Genomic DNA, 18,091 nt, shown 5'->3' on the forward strand with positions numbered 1-18,091 from the left:
GGTCGGCAACAGGAGGTCTCGCCAATGGTACAGGAGAAGGCAAAACATGGTCAGGTGATAGCCAAAAGGTCACGAATCAGGAAACCATGAAAACAGGTGAGGGAAAGACGGGGACGAGGACAGGAACGGGGACACAGGTCAGTGGGCGGGCAAAAGGCTAAGGACGGACGAACAGAGGAGGACTAGAGACCGGAGGGGAACAGAGGTAGAGACAAGGACAAGACAGGAACCACAGGTCAAGTCGGGTGCGGCGGGAGACAGAGGTCAGATCGGGTCAGGGAAGGACGGAGGACAGATCAGGTCAGGGAGGAAATGGAGGTCAGGACAGGACAGGACAGGACAGAACACAGGTCACTAATGGGAACGTACCGCAGCTGAGCCGGAAATATCACTGGCGAAGCACAGGAGGTGCAGCGCCAGGATATAGCGGCTAGTAGATCAGAGTGAGGCAGCAAAGATTAACCCCTCATGACCTGGAACCCTGAGAAGGAATACCCGCAATAACTCAGCAACAGCTGAGTCAGGCATGGGTCATGACAATAACATTGCTATACTTTACATTACTTCTTATAAATGACATCCTAAACCTTTACCTCACACTACATCCTACTTAACATTCTCCACTCTACTATATCTGACTAATATACATTGTTAACATATTTACAGCACATACTGTAACACATTACACTTTACATTGTAGGCGACTCGACCACCCCTACACTTTTGCCGAAAAACTTTGCAAATGAAGGCGCAAATGTGGACTGAGCCACGATCTGCAACTTGTCTATGTCCAGATGCTGAACACCTCATATTACTGTTGACACAAGGTTCACGCTTTTACCCTACAGTCGTAATTTAAAGCTCCTGGATGGCAATGCAGAATCTATAACACCGTCCTCACTTACCACGTGCCGTCTATATTATTGGTCCTCTTTAATGGCAGAAGGGCATTAGGACCACCTCTGGCACCGGGGGCCGGTGGGGGGTAGGACATGCCACCTCCGAATAACTTTTACGATGCCATTGTGCTGTAAATCTCAGCTTTACTTACTTTTCGGTTACTCTTGTTGTAGTGCGACTTCCCACTGAAGACTTTGGTGATTCTTTGTTAGTGTCATAACTGAAAAAAAGTGAACATATCCATAAACTTACCATACGGCCTCATTCAGACAGATATCGGGGTTTATATGTCTATAGTTCGGATATAATTCCATTTACACCTCACGGCTGTAAAGTTTACCGCTGTATCAAACTTGATTAATTTTTACAGAGACAGCGCCACTCTTGTCACAAGGCTGTGTCTGGTATTGCAGCCTGATATTGAGAGTTTTAAAATTATCCCCCTTTTGGGTCCTCCTGCACTAAGCTATTTGCTGTGGGGAAACCTGGTAGAGTTAAATTTTCCTGGAAATTTAAAGTGACCGTCCGTCTTCATCTTAAAGTGTAATATCATCTGAGAAATGTTTGGTAAAGTGACCACGTTGCCTCCTTTTGTGCTTTTATCACTAATATGTTGATTACAAGGCCGATCATCTTTTCCCCCAATGTTGCAGCAGCACTTCTCATACTACTGTGCAGCTGTAGTCTGAGACACGCCCCCCCAGTTCTCAGATTGGCTAGTGCTGCTCACCTGGCCAATCAGAGAGCTTGTGGGAGTGTCCCACAATGCACTGGGGGTTAGAGTAAAGATGATTGGTCTGGAAATCAGTAGAACAACAGCAGTAGCTTGCAAAGGAGGACACTAGGCATTATATTAGGCACACCCCAGAAATTATCACATTTTTATGTTGAAATGGAAAGTATTACACAGAGTCCATTCTAATCAATGGGTTATCTGTGTATTGTAGGATAGGCCCGGTCCTCCCGATCGAGAGACACTATGTAATCGCACTTTTTCTGAGGATCCCGATCAGGGAGCCCCCCACTATTCACTTCGAGGATACATAAATATATCTTTTTCAAAATGGACAACCCCTTTAAGTGACTAGTGCCATAGATATGAGTGGGCCGGTTTCTGGCAACATGAAATAAAATTCCTCAATTACTTGGTATAATGTGAATTCTTTAGTACAGAACATATACTTAGCAGTGACGGATGTGTATCATATCTCATACCTTTCCTCTCGGAGGACTGTGATCTTCCCGGGTCCTGACTGCATATTTGAGCTTCTGATCTCTGTATTACTGGAGGTTAGTCTTGCGATGTAAGGATCACTGGTTTCACTGCAAAAAATATATTTAATTCTTTTGCAGCTCCACCACAGGATAAATGAAGAATTACATTTTTCTAATAAAGTGAACACCCTGTTCCCCATATAAACCAACTGCCCATTCTATGCAGTTGGTGACATGTAATTCTTTATTTCTCCTGTGGGGGCGCTGCAGGGAAATTAAACACTTGCTGCTGGTTACATTGTAAACGGGCCGCTCTCCGTTGACATATCCATGTTTATTTTCATATCCGTGCAAAAGTGACCGTGTTTTACTCATGTGTCATCCAGTGATGCTAATCACTACTCTACAGATAGTATAGATGGAGGAGTTGTCAGACAAGCCGGGGTCAGGATACAGGAGGTCACGACACAACATAGTGAGTAAGCAGAAACGCAGTCAAGTCACAGGCCGAGAGTCAGAATTCCGTGAGAGTACGTATAGATTCAGGAAGCAGACAGAGACATGGTCAGGTAATGGACCGAGGTCAGAAGCCAGGAGGTAACAACAAGAAGAGGGAGAGGGCAGAGAGGAGTCAATGAACGGCCCGAGGTCAAAAAACGTAGATCAGAACATCAACACAAACACAACTGCAGAACCAGAGAGTACGACTGGCGAGGTTCTGAGACAGCAAGCCCAGTAATGAAACAGAGCAATTACCAGGAAGGTGGAACACCTGAGAAAAAGCATCTGCCAGAACCTGCATGGAATCCTGTGTTGTCAAACAACCTGTTAGCTAGTGCTCAAAGAAACACAGCCAAGTATCTCCAAATGAAAGATGCTCTGGACAAAGGAAACACGTCACTGCCGGTTCTTTAGTTCAGGAAGGTGCAGTAGAGCATCACCTGCGTGCAAGATGCTCTGCACAGAGGAATCGTGACACATCCGTATTGCCTCCGTGTTTCATCCGTTTTTTTACCTAATGCAGGTATACTGTCTGAATTTTTATTTATCCTTTGACTCAAAATATTACTGAAAAATGGATGAAACTCGGAACCCTTATTTAAAGGAGTTTTCCCACGAAATAGAATTATCATCTGTTTAAAGGATAGGAGATAAATGCATGATTGGGATTCCCACTGATACAGAGAACTGGGGGCCCCAAGGTCCAGTATGTAACTAGAGCAATAGTGTAATAGTGTGCATGTGGAGACCATTGCTCTGTTCACTTTTATGGGGCTGAAGGAATGATTATCTTCCCAAAGTCACAAAGAAATGGTCTTGCATAAACACTACTGTTCAGTTCAAGCAGGATACTTTGAGGCCCCCCATTTATAGGTTTGGTTTGGGACCCAGTGGTTAGTCCAGCAGCCAACAGTGTTCAGATCAAGTTTGGGATCTTTATATGACAGTCTTTTGACTGATGGTAATCGATGGTGTAAATATTCTCAGTCTTTGCCTGTGGTGCCAATTGGCCAATGTTCTTGTCACGGCCCTGACTTGCGGTGCTGCTATTGTGCCTGGACTTTCTGTTGTGTCCTCCTGTGTGCGGCCATCATGTTATTCATTGCCTGTGATGGGCCGTTCCCTGCACTTGGTTGTTCGCCGGTGGTGTGAGGGGCATACTCACACGCACCGGTTCTGGGCAATTGCTCTGCTTTATCTGGGAGTGTTCTTGCCCGGAGCGGCGCCAATCATATTCTCTGGTTTAGTTGAAGTAAGAGCTCTGCTCCTGGTTACAATGATTGATCTTGGTACTTGACCTCGAATTGACCTCTGACTTATCTCTGGCTGCTCCCCCTGACTTTTCCGATCCCGTCTGGCTCCCGACTTCTGCTTCCCCCCTGACTACTCTTTGCCTGTCCCTTGTGTTTGTATGTACTCTCCTGGTTTCCTGAACCCCGGCTTGTTTCACGACCTCTCTCCTGTCTGCTCCCTGAGTCTCTTCGCGTCTTCTCGGTTCTGACCCCGGCCTGCCTGACTTCCTTTAGTCTTTAGTATCCTTAGTGCGACCTAGCATATTGCCTGTGTACTGCACCTCTCAGTTATTAGATCCTCACTCCTCTGTGAGTGGGACGTTACAGTTCTCTGATGTGGGTGTAAAACTGTTCAACCCTATGTGACTCGATAAATAAAAAGTTCCCCCAAAAATATATTGGTCTCTCGTCCTCATAAAATACCATTCATCACGAAATACTGTGATCTTCGCAGGCTCGGGCTTGACTGTGGAAGTTGTGCTCTCCATGTTGGTGCTCCATGAGGTCAGTTTTGGACTTTCTGGACGTTCTGTCACCCTGCGACAGAAATACCGACAATGAAGTACATTGTTGTCAGTGATCGAACGGTCAAGAAGATTAAACTATGGAACCAACCTGGTAGTTATTGTCTGTAATGGTGTCGGTGCAGGTTGATTTGATTTCCTGTTTTTCTCAAACCTGAAGATGGAAATGACATGTTTAGACATTACAGCTTCAAGGTTCCCTATCCCAATGATAAGTAGGTAATATACAAGGACCTCATATATGCTGCGCTTTGGTGACGTCACTACAGAAAGAGAAGTGACAGAAACATAGAGGGATCATCAGTGCCGATTACTATGGCTGACGTTGTCCATGGGGCGCACTAGCTGGCACTGTTGTAAATAACTGTGGTTGGCGCTGGTATGGGGACAATCTTTGGGACCAGGGCAAAAATTATAAGATTTGTAGGGCATTCCTCATATAGAATGGTATTTTTTAAAATTGTCATTGAGAAATTAGCAATTTGATTCATGCTGTCTGGACCCAAAATCCAGTCCACGGCAGCCGCCATCCTCAGCCTGGCATCGCTTACTATGTACCAGATCAAAACTTGGTGACACATTCCCTTTAAAGTTTCGATTCATCAATTTGAGATTAAAAAAAAGATAACCAGCACGATCTGAAATTGGCATGCATCATATAAAAAGTGAAAATTCACAAATTTATTCCAACTGTACTATAATAAAAAAAATGAGATTTTTAGCAAATAATTGATAAATTCTTTGAGCCACCCCTGCCAACGTCACGGCAAATCTCAATAGGGGGGTCCTACTCTACATTCTGTATTTCATGTGCCATGCGGCCTCCTAGATAAAGTTAAAAGCAGAACCATAATGGAGCACACATACCTGCAACCAGTATATAGCCGCTTCCATGTTGCAAAAAAGGCACTTATGGATAGAGACCAGCCCAGGTCCCAGCATGTGGAGAAAGCCCCACACATACCAGGACTATATCAGAACTGATCCTCCCAGTGCCAAACAGCAACCATTGATAAAGGCGGACCAGATCCAAGAATGGTGCTTAATTAGCATTGCCTGTGGAAAGGGGTGAGGTAACTGAGTCTGAACAGCTACCAACAGGAGGAATATATTGCAAACCAAAATCAGGCGTGCATGGTATGGTGTTGGTCAGACACCAGATTTGTAGCATAACTACAGTCAAAACAGAGAAAAAAAGATAACCAGCACGATCTGAAATTGGCATGCATCATATAAAAAGTGAAAATTCACAAATTTATTCCAACTGTACTATAATAAAAAAAAAAATGAGATTTTTAGCAAATAATTGATCAATTTTTTGAGCCACCCCTGCCAAAGTCACGGCAAATCTCAATAGGGGGGTCCTACTCTACATTCTGTATTTCATGTGCCATGTGTCATGTGTCCCTCTCTCTCTGTTTGGTCGTAGTTATGCTACAAATTCTGGTGGCCGGTCACCACCATGCCATGCACGCCTGATTTTGGTTTGCTTTGTATTCCTCCTGTTGGTAGCTGTTCAGATTCAGTTACCTCACCCCTTTCCACAGGCAATGCTAATTAAGCACCATCTTGGATCTGGTCCGCCTTTATCAATGGTTGCTGTTTGGCACTGGGAGGATCAGTTCTGATATAGTCCTGGTATGGTGCAGAGCTTGCTCCACATGCTGGGACCTGGGCTGGTCTCTATCCACAAGTGCCTTTTTTGCAACATAGAAGCGGTTATATACAGGTTACAGGTATGTGTGCTCTATTATGGTTCTGCTTTTAACTTTATCTAGGAGGCCGAATGGCACATGAAATACAGAATGTAGAGTAGGACCCCCCTATTGAGATTTGCCGTGACGTTGGCAGGGGTGGCTCAAAAAATTGATCAATTATTTGCTAAAAATTTCATTTTTTTTATTGTAGTACAGTTGGAATAAATCTGTGAATTTTCACTTTTTATATGATGCATGCCAATTTCAGATCGTGCTGGCTCCCCTCTCTATCAATTTGAGATTAGTAGGTTGATGATTTTTCCGACCTCTCGTCATTCATGAAGAATAATTTCCAAACTTAATCTTTAAATTGATGAGTTGCTTCACTTATCTCTCATCAGGATGACCTCATAGATATGTCAGCACATAAAACCCTGATACTGAGCACGGATTTTCCATCGTTTGCATACATTACCTGTTGACGTCATCAATCAGAAAAGAAGACAGGGAATCCGGGAGAGTGTCGCTTTTCTTTGTGGTCTCCACCCTGCCAAAGAGAACAATTTGATATATAATATATGGACAAAATTATCAAGACACCTCCACATTACACCTACAGTAGCTTTTATGACATCTTTTTTTGGGGGCATTTCCTGAGTATTTTTTGGTTGCTCTTTTTCTTGGGAAGGGAAAATTGTGTTAAAAACGTATAAAAAATAAGTAAAACAATACAGACATATAACTGTGGGACTTTGTGCCTTTTTTGGATGGTCTTGGTTGGAAAGAGGGGAATAATAGTTCAAAATAGAGTCAAAAATTAATTATAGTGTAGTAAAAAAATGTATAGTAAAAAAGTCTCAAAGGCAATGAACAGGGTAAGCTAAAAGAACAATAAAACATATAGTAGATTCTGGGAATAAGAGACGAAAGAAACTGCAAACACGATCACTGGTATAAGTCGTCCAGCCAGTATTACCACCATACGAAGGTCACAATTTGCCTCCTTTGCCTTCAGCAAAAGTATTGAAGAGAAAAAAGCAGAGGACATTGTGGAATATATGGCAAATCAGTCACAGAAAGATGATGTTACCTCTGACAGTGACATAGTCAGTTAAATCAGTGTCCTCTGACAGTGACATAGTCAGATAAGTCAATGTTTTGCACAGTCCTCATCTTCTGCTGCTTTAACAGTTAACATTTTACAGTGTGAACTTTCAATATCCATCACTAACGCCTCTATCTTTTCTGACCCTAGTCCCCCTTTTTAATGACAAAAAGAAACCAGGCCATTTGCAAATTCAAAATGTGTTGCTACTCCCCAAAATGGGACAATTTTTGGACCACTTCTTATCAAAAAGTCATGGAAATTTTAGTATACACCCCATGTGAACAAACACTCACATGCTAGGCATTTGTACCCAAGACAGATCAGTTTGGGAGCTTTTTTAATCTTAAAGTATAAAAATGTTTATTAGTGCGCTGATTGCCACCAGCTAACATCCATTTATTAATAGTCATACTCAGTATGTTGAGGTCATTTTCAAATTACTAATGCAGTGTTTGCATAAAAGAGCTTGAAAGATTTTTTATACAGTCCTAGGAGACCTCAGAGTGTTACCCACGTTTGCAGGAAAATTGGAGGCTTTGTGTATATTTTATAATTTTTTTCTGAATTGACTCCCATAATTCACTGTTCAATAACAAAAAACAAATAAAATATATAAACAAAGAGATACGTCCATGACCCACCTTTCCTTCCTTGCGGTAACTGTATTGGTAGGGGGTTCACTTTCTCTTATTATGATCTTCCCAGGCTCCGGCTTGACGGTTGAAGTTGTGCTCTCAGTGATGGTTCTCCGTGTTGTCAGTTTTGGGCTCTCTGGACGACCGGTCACACTACAGAGAATAAATACTCATGATGAGGTGGATTGTTGTCTGTGATCGGATGATCGAGGAGATAACACTACAGAACCAACCTGGTAGTTACTGTTTGTGATGTCGGTGCAGGTTGATTTGCTTTCCTGTTTTTCTCAAATCTGTAAATTAAATATATACATTACAGCTTCAAGGTTCCCTACCCCAACAGTAAGTACAGCGAGTGAGATAAGTATTGAACACGTCACCAATTTTTTAAGTAAATATATTTTTAAGCGTGCTATTGACATGAGTTTCTCACCAGAAGTCAGTAACAGCCCAACCAATCCACACAGGCAAAGAGATCAAAACAAAAGTGTCAATAAATTAAGTTATGTGTAATAATGAAAAATGACACGGGGAAAAAGTATTGAACTCTTGAAGAAAGTGAGAGTCAAAAACCCATGGAAAGTCATGACACCAGCTGAAATCTATCAGTAATTAGAAAGCAATCCTGACACTTACTGAAAAATAAAATCAGCTGGTTCAACTGATGACCTATTAAAAGGTATCATATTACCAAAATGACACACAAGAAACATCTCATGATGGGTAAAACCAGTGAGCTGTCTCAAGGCCTTTGCAAACTTTTTGGCTCAGTAAGAAGAAATAAGTTCTGAGATAGATCCCACCATCATTTTTCATCCATTTTCAAAGGCGGAGAAGTAAGAACAAAGGACAAGAACGGTCTTCAACTACATCGTAGACATCAGAAGACTAAAGGACCTTAGATAACTATTGATCAAACAGCTATTTCTCATGGCTCCCCCCATTTCTACATTAGATGAGCAGAGACTGCTCCAAAACTCATCTGCCGGTGACTTATGTGCCTGGAGAATAATCCGATCCTGATGTACCCCTGCATTGCATCATCTGTGTGATTGGATGAGAGTTGGTGCAATCAATATTTGTCCAAAAACTTAAGACTAGTTGACTGATGATGAATTTTCCTATGAAAATTAACAGATAATCTGAACTAAAGGGCACTTTACACGCAGCGATCTCGCTAGCGAGATCGCTAGCGAGCGTACCCGCCCCCGTCGTTTGTGCGTCATGGGCAAATCGCTGCCCGTGGCACACAATATCGTTAGGCTCCGTCACACATACTTACCTTCCCTGCGACGTTGCTGTGGCCGGCAAACCGCCTCCTTTCTAAGGGGGCGGTTTGTTCGGCGTCACAACGACGTCACTAAGCGGCTGCCCAATAGAAGTGGAGGGGCGGAGATGAGCGGGACGAACATCCCACCCACCTTCTTCATTCCTCATTGCGGGCGGCCGCAGGTAAGGTGATGTTCCTCGTTCCTGCGGTGTCACACGTAGCGATGTGTGCTGCCACAGGAACGACGAACAACCTGCGTCCTGCAACAGCAACGATATTTGGGAAATGGACAGCGTGTCAACGATCAACGATAAGGTAAGTAATTTTGATCGTTAACGGTCGTTCAGGCGTTTCACACGCAACGACGTCGCTAACGAGACCGGATGTGCGTCACGAATTCCGTAACCCCAACGACATCTCGTTAGCGATGTCATTGCGTGTAAAGCGGCCTTAAATTGAACAATTTCCCCACTTATTGTTTGGATGATGCTACCTGTTTGGCCGCCATGTTTTAGAACAAAACAACATTGACGCCCATGTAATTGTCTAGATGTCATCAGGATCATTGATCCCCATAGATGTGTCATCACCTAAAGTCCTGATACTGGGCACTGATTTTCCATCGTTGGCATAGATTACCTGTTGACATCATCATACAGATAAGAAGACAGGGAATCCGGGAGAGTGTCGCTCTTCTTCGTGGTCTCCACCCTGCGAAAGAGAAGAGTATGATATATGTATTTATATTTCATGCTAATATAAGACATATATACAGGTAAAACAGGTTAGAACAGTAGAAGGTGCAGCTCCGCAGAATATTCTATTCACAAAAGGTGGAGATAAAGTCTTCAGTAATCCTGAAAATGTTATAGCCCGACTTATGAAAGCTCGTGAAGAGAATAGGAGTTGTAGTGTATTACGACCAATCAGAGTCCAGCTCCCATATGATACCATGGGTTAGATAGGCAACAAATGGAACTAACAGACACAATGATGAACATATTGTTATCAACTGGTTGTGTCGGGCGATGTTGGTTTCATCATCTCATGAATTTGGCACTGTTGGGTTTCTTTGGTTTTCTATTCGGAAAACGCATAATGCGAGTGCAGCTGCGAGCTCAGCCGAAAACGAATATAGATGGGGCTCAGCCATAAAAAAGCCAAAATAGTCTTCAATTTAGGCAGGGTGTAGACGACCGTATGTTTTCTCATCCGAGAAAATTGGTCAATTAGGTTAATCACACTCTGATCGGAGTGTTATCCGATTTTTTTCGAATGTAGAGAAGATAGATAAAAAAAAAACCCTCCATCTTCTCCACTATGTCAGTCCGTGAAAATCGGACTGCACTCCGATGTCATCCGAATGCAGTCTGATGTTTTTGCATGGACTCATTGGCTTGCATGGCCAAGTGCGTTCCGATTTATGGAGGCAACTAATACATGCTGTAATTTCTTCCTCGGACAGACTCAATCTGAGAAAAAAAAATTGTGCACGGCACCATAGAATAACATTGGTCGGAGTGGGGATTGATGTTTTCTCACATCGCACTTGGACGGCAAATACGGTTGTCTACACCTAGATTTACAGGCAGCTCATTCGGCATTTTGGAGAAGACTTTGTTGTGTATTTTCTGCGGCAGAAATTCAAAGCTGAAGCTCAAATTCATGTTTCAAATATCCAGTTTCTACCACTGTGGATTTGTACGAGGATTCGCCCTATTCTATGTCAATTACAAAACTTCACTTGCTGTCAAGCTCCCTACTTGGTTACAGTTTTTGCTGTACAACTCTGCATTCCCATGCCGGGAGGAGTTGGTATTCAGGTACTTATTTGAGTGTGTTTCATCTTCTTCTCTTACTAACTTTTATGCTTCTTTACGATACGTCTTTCTGGTTGATGCTCTGAGCCATGGGTGCTACATGTCATATTTTTCTGATTATAAGACGCATTTTTCCTCCCAAAAATTTGGGAGCAAAATGAGGGGTGCATCTTATAATGCTAATGTAGCTTACCGAGAGGTGGAGAATGGACGCTGTGCTGGCTGCGGTGGGGGCTGTGCTGGCTGCGGTGGGGGCTGTGCTGGCTGTGGTGGGGGCTGTGCTGGCTGTGGTGGGGGCTGTGCTGGCTGCGGTGGGGGCTGTGCTGGCTACGGTGGGCGCTGTGCTGGCTGCGGTGGGCACTGTGCTGGCTGCGGTGGGGGCTGTGTGGACCAGGGCGGCATGGCAGCTGAGATGTTCTGTCAGCAGTGGGGGCTTCAAATAATGGCGCCTGGAGTTGGCGCGTGCGTAGATGGAGCTCTCAGCTCAAGATCTGATCTGCACATGTGCTGCCTCTGGCTCATTGATGTCCCAGCAGCAGACTTAAGGAAAATGGCGCCTGGAGGTGGCATGTCATTGAGCCGAGAGCTCAATCTGCGCATGCGCCAACCCCGAGCGCCATCCCGCACCACCAACAGAGCATCTGTGACACCCGCCGCACCGCCCTTCTCTACATAGCCAGCACAGCACCTGCAGCTAGTAAAGCCTCCACAGCCAGCACAGACAACACCACAGCGCCTAGAGCATCGCCCTACTCCAGCAGTGCCTCTGACTCCTGTGACCCTGCTCCACTACGGCTGCCTCCCCCCTTCTAGTAAGACACCACTGGACTATAAGACCGACCTACCCCTTTTTTTTTACCTTTTTATCTCTAAATTCGTGGTGCGCGTTATAAGCCGGTGCGTCTTTTAAAACTAAAAATACGGTAATCTGTACTCAGCATTGGCTACTGTAGGTGAGCAGCCTGCACGGTTCCTGGTCTCTCTTTTATGTGTATAATTTGTCATTTGCTTCAGAATCGATTCCCAAAATTCACTGATCGATAAAAATATCCTAATAAAGAGCTAAATGCACAACCCACCTTTCCTTTCTTGTAGACACTGTATTTGTAGGGGTTTCTGTTTCTCTTATTATGATCTTCCCAGGCTCAGTCTTCACGGTTGAAGTTGTGCTCTCTGTGATGGTGCTCCGTTGGGTCGGTTTTGGGCTCTCCGTGATGGTGCTCCGTTGGGTCAGTTTTGGGCTCTCCATGATGGTGCTCCGTTGGGTCAGTTTTGGGCTCCCCGTGATGGTGCTCCGTGGGGTCAGTTTTGGGCTCCCTGTGACGATGCTCTGTGGGGTCGGTTTTGGACTCTCTGAACGCTCTGTTACCCTGTGAAGAACAAATAACGCCCATGAAGTGGATTGCTGTCGGTGATCGAACGGTCAAGGAGATTAAACTACGGAACCAACCTGGTAGTTACTGTCTGTGATGTTGTCTGTGCAGGTTGATTTAGTTTCCTACTTTTCTCAAACCTGAAGATGCAAAATTCAGATATATTACAGCTTCAAGGTTGCCTATCCAAATAATAAGTACCGGTATGTAATAAATATAATTTTGGTTATAGCAGAAATAGCTGATTGCTTTAAGATGCGCTAAAAGAGGACTTGGCGCCAAACCTAGATTGGACAGTCTTTGCTTTTATGGTATGCCCGTGGTTCCTATTTTTTTTTCTCAATCCACCATACAGTTCCAGAGATGTGGGCCTATTTATTTGATACTATTTTTTTAATCTTTACAGTTGGGCATGGCTCACAGGATCCTCAGGGGCGTGTCTTTAGACTGATCTACATTATTTCCGTACAAGAAACACCCAACAGAAAAATGAGCTCTAAATAAAAAAAAGCCCATATCTCTAAAACCATAAGCCGGAGTTAAGAAAAACACCCAGGGGTGCAGCAAAGATAAAATAATACAAAAAATGTCCCACTTTGGTCAGGGCCTCTTTAAGGTGGTCATTACAAATGATTCCTGTTGATTCATTCATACACATGTATAGTATGGCCATCTGTGTGTTCTCAACTGTGTCAGTTAGACACCCCTAGCGGCCAATTATTTCCCACGATAATGAAAAGATTGGACATGTTGAAATCCAATATGCTCCATCCCTCTTTCATCTTTCCCCGACATCTGCAGTAATGGGAAAGTCATGACCATATAAACATTAGATGGTTGAATACTTTGTGTGTTTGGATGATGATCCTTGTTTGGCCTCCATTTTTTATATACCGGGCACTGATTTTCCCTTGTAGGCATAGATTACCTGTTGACGTCATCATACAGATAAGAAGACAGGGAATCCGGGAGAGTGTTGCTCTTCTTTGTGGTCTCCACCCTGCCAATGAGAAGAATATGATATATGTGTGGCGCCCTGGACTAGCCAGGTCGTCACAGGTACTGCAGAACACACCCCCCACCCCGAGACAGGCACATCAGCCAGACACAAAATCCTTGTTGCCTCCCTCCAGGGGCTGATGTCCACACCAGGTGGGGTGGAGCCAGGCGGTTGGCCCCACCCACTGAGGAGTTCATAGTCCTGGAGGCGGGAAAAGGAAGAGAGTTCAGTGAGGGAAGTGCAAGTATGAGGAGTGAAGAGTAGTGGAGGAGTAAACTGACGGTGTCCGGGTGTGTGGCCCGGGCACTAAGAGCAAGGTTGGCAGACGGTGGTGGCCGTCTGCAGGAGAGGTGAATCAACGCGGAACCGTAGGACCGGGGTCGGGCGGTGGCCCGCCAGTACCAAACCGGGGAGCGAAGTGAAGCCAGCACACACAGGCAGGGCCTGCGGACCCCGACCAGGCTTGGAGTCACCATTAAAGGTCAAATCGACCGGAACCCCAGGGGTTTCCTAGCAGCCAAGACCCGAAAGAAGGCAACCGTCCGACCAGTAGAAGGAAATACAGCTACCGCCACAGCTAGAGTTCCGAGGGCCAGAGCCTGCGGGCAAAAGGGCTCCTCCGGCACATATATACGCTGGGGAGCGGGTTACCGGTGGGAAGCCATCGGAGCCGAACATACACAAAGGTGCAGGGAAAGGCAGCCACCACCAACCGTCCGGGAGAAGCCACAGCAGCCGGCTGCGGGACCCGTCCATCCAGCCGTTTGGTTTACCAGAGACTTTGCGTACATTTGTGGCTGAGTGAGTACAACCGGCCATCCAGCACCGCGTTGCGCAGTCCAGGCGACCCTGCACCTTGCCAACCCTGCCTCCCCGTCACCTCACTGGGCCCCGGGACCACCAACCCCTAGCCACGGAGGGGGGAAAACAACATCCCAGCTACTCCCTACCATCGCTCCCGGGATCCCCGTCACCAGCAGCGGTGGTGCCCAACCTCACCACAACCCGTGGGTGGCGTCACGGACCAAATCCCCAAACCAAACAACCCCCCCTCCTTTCAGTCACGGGTGAGGAGCGCCGCTCGAGTCACCGGATCCGAGTCACCGCTCGAGCCACCGAGCAGCAGCAGCAGCGCCGGACCCGAGCGTTAGCGAGCGCAGCGCCCCGCCGCCCGCGACATATGTATTTACATTTCATGCTAATATAAGAAATATATACAGGTAAAACAGGTTAGAACAGTAAAAGGCACAGCTCCGCAGAATATTCTATTCACAAAAGACACAAAAATGCTATGGATCCGTCGAGCTAATAAAGGGTAAGGGTCCCAGATGTCAGACCTTCACTCTCTGCTACATTGCACTGTCCAGTGATGACATTACTGTGAAAACTCAGCGTTTAGCCAGTAGTATGGGGGGGCAACTGTTCTTAATTAAACCAGATGTATTCCCCTTGTTTGTAAAATCAAGAGAAGTTAGCGATTGTCTAATGTGAGACTGATTGGAGCCCTACTACGACCACATAGTTCAGAGGAAATGTATGCAGTCAGATTGAACTAGCGACCAATGAGAGAGCAGTCATCTCCTGCCAATCCTGTAAGGGAACTGAGGGTTATAAAAGGTCTCTGCTTCTGTCACCAGAGAGATAGTCTACATAACTTCCGCTGAGGAGCTACAGTTCCAGCTGGAGGATCACAGAACTGCTACAAGATTCATTCTATAGGATTTCAGCTTAGGATCCATGGTTTCAGCTAAAGTTCACAGAACTGCTTCACTGCTCAACACTGAGCCCACAAATTTGCTTGGAGAACCCAGGTTTGGACAACTCGATATATATCTTGCTGTATGTGGTCACTTTCCTAAGCTTGCGTCTATCTCCTCTCAGTGGGTCAAGCCAAAAGTGGGATGCTGCTGGCTACGATAATTAGCCCTGGAAGCCTCAAAGTCACGAAGACTCTAATCAATGCCAAGCTAGAGGAAGGCTGTGACTCTGTCACTTGTGTTCTTGCTGGGAATGTACATGTACAATATATGTTTTTGCCTGTTGGTGAACCAGTAAAATCTTACCAAAGTGTGGTTACCTCATCCTATGTTGTCTGAGTAGTGTTTTGCCACAGAGAAGGAGTGCGAGTGTTCAGTGGGATGAGCCCTGGTCCATGCGGTCTTTCTGAAAACAGCCAGGCCAGTGGATGAGAGCACCCACTGACCCTCGTGTCTCCACAACTGGTGGCAGCAGTGAGATGAGCCCCGGTTCGTGCGGTCTTTTTGAAGACAGTCAGGCCAGCGGATGAGAGCACCAACTGACCCTCGTGTCTCCACCACTGGTGACAGCAGTGGGATGAGCCCTGGTCTGTGCAGTCTTTCTGAAGACAGCCAGGCCAGCGGATGAGAGCACCCACTGACTCCTGTTTCTCCACAACTGGTGGCAGCAGTCGGATACATTCTGGTCTCTGCGATCTTTCTGAAGACAGCCAGGCCAGCAGACGAGAGCACCCACTGACCCTCATGTCTGTTTTATGAAAGCCCTCACTTCTTAAAATAGGGGCAACAATAAGTTAGGCCTATTTACATAAGATGTTTTCCAGACTTGGGACTTGGCTCATGAGTGTCCCATTGATAATCACTCATCGGAATTGATACACAGCCTGCACCCATCTTGCCAGGGGCTTCCTTCATTCTATGTGTTTATATTTTAATGTGCCTCTGTATTGATTCCGAAGATTCATTGCTCAATAAAAAATTCCAAAAAAAGCTAAATCCACTACCCACCTTTCCGTCTTTGTAGTAACTGTCGAGACTTCTTTCTCTGTGGCAGGTTTGGATTCAATTTTCTCATTATTATTTCTAAAAAATAAAGAATTTAAATTAAATTCCATTTATTCAAAATTTGTTAATCAATAGGAGTAATTTCAAGAGGAATCCCATAAACAATCTGTATGCTCACTGGGGGGGACCAGATCCTGGCACCCCAACGTTCCTGAGAACCAGAGAACCAAAGTGATAATGAGCATGTGCAACCATCACTCCTATTGCACCAGTTGCACATGCTCAGTAGCACTCTAATACCACATGGAACTTTCAGACCCTTATTCACATTTTTAGTGGGAGCAGAGATTCAACAATATACTGCTTTCATCACATATGCTGTAGCATGTCACACTTGTGATTTATGGTCCAATTCCATTTATCTCATCTCAGACATAATGACTATTAAGGGGGGAAAAAAAGTATGATAAGAGTTTCATTATCAGTATCTAGAAATAAAATTGTGTAAAAATTGCAAGCACACATAAAATCACTCCAAGGGAACACTGGGCTAAAATTTTGAGACTGAAAAAGTAACAATTACCGGTAGTGAATCAGCCACAAACATTTGGAAAACAAAAACCATGCTCACAATGGCAAACATAAAAAATAAAAACTGATGCATCTAAGACTAAAAAAAAGGAGTAAAGAAATAGAAGAATTTGTCGCGCATCAAAAATAAGCTAAAAAAACAAAACAATTGACAAAAAAAGGAACAAATGCAATAATGAATCGAGCCCTTAACCACTTCATAACCATGCCATGTTCCCTCTTTCCTGATCAGGCACATTGTCTGCTTTTATCGCACTTATGCTTTTAACGACGCAAAAAAATTCCTCACTCGAATATTCAAATAATTTTTGCCTTTTTTTCCCAATAGATATCAGTCAGTTTTTGTCATTTTTATTTGCCTTTTTTGTTTGCTCAAAATGCAAAAACAAATCCAAGACTTCTTCCGAGCTGCACCAAACCTCTGGAACGCTCTACCCCAAGAAGTTAGGACAAATCACAACTTACTCAGCTTCAGATGCTCCCTAAAAACGCATCTTTTTAGGGCGGCCTATCACACTCCCTAGCCAAACTAATTTCACCTAATCCCTCTACAACTTCTCAGAACATAATCCCACGTCAAACTCCATGGCACCCAAATGCATCTCAAGGCTCTGGCCTATTGGTCCAGGAAGCCATTATCTATCCCCCATTTCCTTGAGATGGCTGGATTGTTATTGTAAATAAGCACTTGTACCATGCCCCCTCCCCCCCATCTCATTGTAGATTGTAAGCTCTCACGAGCAGGGTTGCCTTTTTTTTCCCTTTAAATATTGTATCTTCTATAATTGTTACTTGTTTGTATATGTTTATGTATATGATATGTATATGAGCCTCTTGAATTGTAAAGCGCTGCGGAATATGTTGGCGCTATAGAAATAAAGATTATTAAATAAGTAATACATTTTGTATTTCCTTTTATGACTACATAGGACCACTAAAACCACTTTAAATTGCGTTCCTCTTTCCATAAAAATTAATTTTATATATTGGATATATTATTTTTTATGGAATGAGGTTGGAAAGCTAGAAAAAGCGATTTTGACTAGCAGTATCTCTCTTTTTTAAGTGTTGTTTTATTTATTCCTGTTTTTTTCTATTTAGTTTTGCTATATATTTATTTTTTTGTTTATTTTACATAATGTTCCTCCATTAAAACACCATTGGGGGCATTTTACATATTAATATATTTTTTTGTTGCTAATTTCCTCTGTAACTGGGGCTGGTATATTAGCCCCAGATACAAGAGGATTTCAGCCTCTTGGCTGCTTGCATAGTAGAGCTGACTAGGTCTCCTAGGATGCAGAATCTACTGTTTCCTCCCTACAATTAATCACATATTCACTGGTTCCAGGTATATTCTTCCTAATCTATACACACAGGTGATGGTTCAATGCTGTGTATTC

The 18,091-nt window shown here is 44.2% G+C and overlaps 1 protein-coding gene across 4 annotated transcripts in view; it reads right to left on the bottom strand.

Moving 5' to 3' along the window:
• The window catches only part of ZNF185 (zinc finger protein 185 with LIM domain), a 161,384-nt gene that overhangs the window by 65,562 nt on the left and 77,731 nt on the right, over window positions 1-18,091 (bottom strand). For all 4 annotated transcript variants that reach the window (XM_075323700.1, XM_075323699.1, XM_075323698.1 and 1 more), the window contains 12 exons: window positions 16,101-16,175; window positions 13,264-13,335; window positions 12,413-12,475; window positions 12,042-12,332; window positions 9,782-9,853; window positions 8,106-8,165; window positions 7,879-8,025; window positions 6,605-6,676; window positions 4,524-4,586; window positions 4,332-4,445; window positions 2,116-2,223; window positions 1,052-1,120 (listed from right to left, as the gene is read on the bottom strand). In XM_075323700.1, coding sequence (XP_075179815.1) covers window positions 1,052-1,120; window positions 2,116-2,223; window positions 4,332-4,445; window positions 4,524-4,586; window positions 6,605-6,676; window positions 7,879-8,025; window positions 8,106-8,165; window positions 9,782-9,853; window positions 12,042-12,332; window positions 12,413-12,475; window positions 13,264-13,335; window positions 16,101-16,175 — 1,206 coding nt within the window. The remainder of the gene's footprint in view (window positions 1-1,051; window positions 1,121-2,115; window positions 2,224-4,331; window positions 4,446-4,523; window positions 4,587-6,604; window positions 6,677-7,878; window positions 8,026-8,105; window positions 8,166-9,781; window positions 9,854-12,041; window positions 12,333-12,412; window positions 12,476-13,263; window positions 13,336-16,100; window positions 16,176-18,091) is intronic.

This window comes from Anomaloglossus baeobatrachus, chromosome 9 (genome assembly GCF_048569485.1).
Source record: "Anomaloglossus baeobatrachus isolate aAnoBae1 chromosome 9, aAnoBae1.hap1, whole genome shotgun sequence".
NCBI classification, from domain to species: domain Eukaryota; kingdom Metazoa; phylum Chordata; class Amphibia; order Anura; family Aromobatidae; genus Anomaloglossus; species Anomaloglossus baeobatrachus.